General features: G+C 47.4%; 1 protein-coding gene across 1 annotated transcript; it reads right to left on the bottom strand.

Moving 5' to 3' along the window:
- Positions 1 to 1,202: 1,202 nt before the first annotated feature.
- On the bottom strand, positions 1,203 to 5,240 carry LOC119925328 (olfactory receptor 14A16-like). Its single transcript, XM_038743429.1, has 2 exons — positions 5,153 to 5,240; positions 1,203 to 2,170 (listed from the first exon to the last, which is right to left on the bottom strand). The coding sequence occupies exons 1-2, from the start codon at positions 5,238 to 5,240 to the stop codon at positions 1,203 to 1,205; spliced, it is 1,056 nt and encodes a 351-aa protein (XP_038599357.1).
- Between the last annotated feature and the right edge of the window lie 219 nt (positions 5,241 to 5,459).

Genomic DNA, 5,459 nt, shown 5'->3' with positions numbered 1-5,459 from the left:
TCCTATTTTCCACTGCTGGTACCTTGCTCACAGTTTCGAATCTCGGTTCTACCATGTGCCTGCTGTGTGACCTTGGACAAGTCACATAACTTCTCTGTGCATCAGTTCCCTCATCTGGAAAATGGGAATTCGATTCCTATTCTCGCTCCTACCGTGAGCCCTATGTGGGATCTGATTATCTGATTATCTTGTATCCATCCCAGTGCTTATTGCAGTGCTTAGGACACAATAAGCTCTTAGCAAATGCCCCAAGTATTATTATTACAAGTTCCCCATTTCCTTCCAGTCTAAGCCCCCCTTTTCCTCAGCTCCCCCTCTCCTCTGCATCACCCCATCTCTCCCCCTTTGTTCTTCCCCCCTGCCCCACAGCACATATGTGTGTATATATATATATGTGTGTATATATGTATATATATATATATAATTCTATTTATCTATATTAATGTCTGTTTACTTGCTTTTTTGTGTATATAGCTATAATTCTATTTATTTCTATTGATACTCTTTTACGTGTTTTGTTGTCTGTCTCCCCCCTTCTAGGCTGTGAGCTCATTGTGGGCAGGAATTGTCTCTCTTTATTGCTGAATCGTGCTTTCCAAGCACTTAGTATGGTGCTTTGCACACAGTAAGTGCTCAATAAATACGATTGAATGAATGAATGATTTGCCTGTTCATAATCTTGTACCACTTGAATACTCACAAACCCCTTTAGCATTTGTGTAAATACTGTATATACCTTCTTATTTACACAGTAAACAGCCCCTTTTCTTTCTTCCTCTTGTCTGTAGTTTATTCTGGTGCCTTTTTCCTCTTTTAGATTGTAAGCTTGTTGAAGGCAGGAATTGTGTCTGCTAACTCTTTGCATTCTCCCAAGTGCTGAGTGCAGTGCTCTGCAAACAGTCGGAGGCTAACAAATACCATTGATTGATCATGACTACGAATTCCATTGTTCTCTTCAAAGCACCTACTAAAGTACTCAGGCTCAGTTGATTCACAATATGTGCTCCTGAGTGGTAGTCAGAGAACGTGTCTGTCGGCTCTGTTATACTGTCCTCTCCTAAGAGCTTAGTACAGTGCTCTGCACATAGTAAGCACTCAATGAATATGATTAATTGATGGATTAATTTATTCCTTTGGGAAAATTTGGGTAATATGCCTAGGTAGAAAGAATAGGTCCCTGACCGATAATGGGTTAATTCAACTCATAAGATGATGATTTTCTCCCTCAGATAGAAGCCATTCCCTCCAAGGACCCTACCCAGGGCGGCCTTCATGTCCCGATTCCTCAAGCTGTAGATGAGGGGGTTGAGGGCTGGGGGCACCATGGTGTAGAACATGGGCACCAGCAGGTCCAGTGTCGAGTGGGAGCCTGACGGCGGCTTCAGGTAAGCATAGGAACAAGTCATGACAAAAAGAGTGACGACGGCAAGGTGAGGCAGGCAGGTGGAGAAGGCTTTGGCCCGGCCCTCGGCGGCCGGCATCTTCAGCACGGCCCGGAAGATGCGTAAATACGAGACGATGATGGAGACGAAGCAGACGAAAGCGAGCACCACCCCGGTGGTCACACACACATCGAGGGCGACGTGGTCTTCGGAGCAGGAGATCCTCAACAGGGAGGGGACGTCACAGAAGAACTGCTGGACTACGTTGGACCCGCAGAAGGACAGAGAGAAAGTTGGAGCTGAGAACAAGATTCCACACAGCCCTCCGCTGAGCCAGGAGGCGGCAGCCACCCTTACACAGGCCCCTGGGTCCATGATGACACCATAGCTCAGGGGGTGGCAGATGGCCACGTAGCGGTCATAGGACATTGCCGTGAGTATGAAAAACTCTGAACTGCCAAACAGAACAACCAGGAAGACTTGAGCGGCACAGCCCAAGAAGGAGATGGAGTTACAGTTGGTCAAGGAGTTGAGGACAGATTTAGGGACGGTGACGGTGATGAGGCAGAGGTCGAGGATTGACAGGTTCCTGAGGAAGAAGTACATGGGCGTCTGGAGGTGCCGATCGAGGACGGTGACGGAGACGATGAGGAGATTCCCCATCAGAGCCGCCAGATAGACCAGGAGGAACAGCACGGCGTGTACCAGCTGCAGCTCCCGGACCTCCAAGAAACCCAGCAGGAGGAAGTCCGTCATCATGGAGATGTTGGCCAGGTCCTGGGTTTGTCCTTTGGCCACCGCGTTTAAAGATGTGGGTTATAATCCCTGGGTTCCAATACCGGCTCCGCCACTTGTCTGCTTGGTGATCTTGGACAGGTCACGTATCTTCTCGGTGTTTCAGTTCCCTCATCTGCAAAATGGGGATTAAGACAGTGAGCTCCACGTGGGATATGGACTGTGTCCAAACCAATTAGCTTGTATCAACCCCAGTGCTTAGTAATAATAATAATTATTATTATGATATTTGTTAAGCGCCTAGTATGTGCCAAGCACTATTCGAAGCGCTGGGGTCAATATAAGGTAATCAGGTTTTCCCATGTGGGGCTCGCACTTTACTCCGCATTTTACAGATGAGGTAACTGAGGCACAGAGAAGTTATGTGACTTGCCTAAGGTCACACAGCAGACAAGTGTCAGAGTTGGGATTAGAACCCATGTCCTTTGACTCCCAAGCTCGTGCTCTTTCTCCTGAGCCATGCTGCTTCTCTAGTACAGTGCCTAGCACATAGTAAGTGATTAACCGAAACCATAAAAATAACCTCATTCAGAGGTAGATGACAACCTTCAGAGAAAAGTGTGCACAACAGGACTGTGACTCAGTACCTGAATAAGCCTCGTCTTCTCACCTCATCCAGCCTTCTGGCTTGGTTTAGGACAACACAGAAAACCTCCAGAGTCTATTGATGTTTAGTTCACTCGAAACATCAGCAGGATTGTGGCTACACAGCCTCCCGTCCTTCTCTTGTCATTTACACCCATTTCTCCTGGACTTGCACTGGTTGCGTTCTCACAGAACTGTATGTTAAGGAGAGCCCTGCTGTAGCACTCATCGCGCCCAACACCGCACTCATCGCCATCAATGATATTTATTAAGCACTCCCTGTGTGCAGAGCATTGCATTAAGCACTTGGGAGAGTAGAGGCAGCGTTTCTTTCTAAAACATATAGGTAACCGGATAGGTTCACAGAGTAGTAATAATGATAATAAATTGTAGTGTTTGTTAAGCACTTATTATCTAGACTGTAAGTTCATTATGAGCAGGGAACACGTCTGCACTTAGGAAGCGCTCAATAAATACCACTGATTGATTGGTTGAGATGTGCCGAGCTCTGGATTAAGTTCCCTGAAAGCGTTCTATAAATCAAGCAAACCATCAATGGTATTTATTGAGCCCTTGTTACAAGCAGAGCACTATACTAGGTTCTTGGGAGAGAACAACATAACAGAGTTGATATACACGTCTCCTGCCCACAAAGATCTTATAGCTGGGGGGGGGGGGGCGGGGGGGGTAGGCATTGATATAAATGAATAAATAAGTAAAAAATAAATAAATTACATATCCATTCATTCAATCGTATTTATTGAGCGCTTACTGTGTACAGAGCACTGTACTAAGCGCTTGGGAAGTACACGTTTGCAACACATAGAGACGGTCCCTACCCAACGGTGGGCTCACAGTCTAGAAGGGGGAGACAGACAGCAAAACAAAGCATATAAACCAAATAAAATAAATAGAATGAATATGTACAAGTAAAATAAATGAATAAAGTAATAAATATGTACAAACATATATACATGCATACAGGTGCTGTGGGGCGGAAGGAGGTAAGGCGGGAGGGATGGGGAGGGGGAGTAGGGGGAGAGGAAGGAGGCAGCTCAGTCTGGGAAAGCCTCCTGGAGGAGGTGAGCTCTCCGTAGGGCTTGGAAGGGAGGAAGAGAGCTAGCTTGGCGGATGCCTGGTGGGAGGGCATTCCAGGCCAGGGGGAAGACTTGGGCCGGGCGTCGACGGCGTGACAGGCGAGAACGAAGCACATAGAGGGGATTAGCAGCAGAGGAGTGGAGGGTGCGGGCTGGGCTGTAGAAGGAGAGAAGGGAGGTGAGGTAGGAGGGGGCCAGGTGATGGAGAGCCTTGAAGCCGAGTGTGAGGAGTTTTTGCCTGATGCGTAGGTTGATTGGTAGCCACTGGAGATGTTTGCGGAGGGGAGTAACATGCCCAGAGCGTTTCTGCACAAAGACGATCTGGGCAGCGGCGTCAAGTATGGATTGAAGTGGGGAGAGACAGGAGGATGTGAGTGCTGTGAAGCTGAAGTGGGGGTGAATACCAAGCTCTCAGAGGGCACAGATCCAATTGCAAACTCTAACCAAAACCCATCAGAGTGAGGCAGAACGGATTATAGCTATATAATAATAATATATTATTCGAAAATTCTGTTTCCATCTGTCAGCTTCACTGTGGCTCAACTTTAGTATTTCCACTGTGGAGAATTATATAAGGTTAAACGCTATCAACCACCCCTCTGCCACTTGTCCGCTGGGTGACCTTTTCTTCTCTTTGCCCCATTTACCACACCTGTAAAATAGGGATTAAGACTGTGAGTTCCCTGTTAGATATGTTCTCTATCCAACCTGACTAGCTTGTGACTACCGCAGTGCTTAGTATAATATCTGGTACATGATAAGTGTTTAACAAATACCACAAAAAGCACTATACGAGGCGCTTTTGTACTGTACTTTCTGAAATGATAATAGTGGCATTTGTTAAGCGCGTATTATTTTCCTGTCACTGTAATGCTTAATAAGGCACTCTGCACTCAATAAATATTCAATACATGCCACTGACTGATTGATAGATTCATCAACTCACAGGAACTCACAGGAAGGAACAGGAGTAATTTCAACTCAGATCTGTCCCTATCACAGACTTCCATTTCAATTCTCTCTTCCCGGCCTCTCACATTTCCCCTGTTCCTCTTCGGAGTCACTGGGCCTGTCCTGGGCTGTGGAGCCTCAACCTCTGCTGAGAGAGAGGCTCACACCATCTCGTCGGTCCTGGACTCAGGTGGCGGTGACAGGAAGGTCTGGACGAGGGATGAAAGCTGTCAGTATCCTCCCTCCCCGACTCAGCTCTCCGGATGGCTGCGCCGTACTCTCAGATGATGGCCGGGTTATTATTTAGGGGATTCCCGTGGGAGGACGGAACCGGAGCTCCACCGAGACAGCTGACCGCCCGGGAATCTCGGAAGGCCCAGTTCATGGGCTTCCTGCGCTCCCGGTCCTCACAACCGAAATAACTGCCCATTCCCATGTGGTTTCCACTCTGGGACTCCTTCCTAGAATGACGTCAAAAGATTAATTATCACTCCAGAGGTGGGCCTAAATGGAAACTGATAATGAGGCTGAGGTCCCAGGCTTACCAGCTGCACTCTACCAAAGCTGTTTTGCATGGGGTGTCTATCTGATGACATCATCCAAATTCAAGAGAGGAAGCTGGGAAAGTGGAAAAGAATCCTCAGTCCTC

Source organism: Tachyglossus aculeatus, chromosome 3 (genome assembly GCF_015852505.1).
Source record: "Tachyglossus aculeatus isolate mTacAcu1 chromosome 3, mTacAcu1.pri, whole genome shotgun sequence".
Classification (NCBI taxonomy): domain Eukaryota; kingdom Metazoa; phylum Chordata; class Mammalia; order Monotremata; family Tachyglossidae; genus Tachyglossus; species Tachyglossus aculeatus.
The sequence above is the reverse complement of the archived record's forward strand: the minus strand, read 5'-3'. Positions and strand labels throughout refer to the sequence as shown.

Bases quoted from the DNA above. Each gene is read 5' to 3' on its own strand.
- LOC119925328 (XM_038743429.1), bottom strand. From the start codon at position 5,240: ATGGGCAGTTATTTCGGTTGTGAGGACCGGGAGCGCAGGAAGCCCATG. The intron at 2,171-5,152 runs GTGGAGCTCCGG...CGGTGGCCAAAG, and splicing joins CCGGGCGGTCAGCTGTCTCG to GACAAACCCAGGACCTGGCC.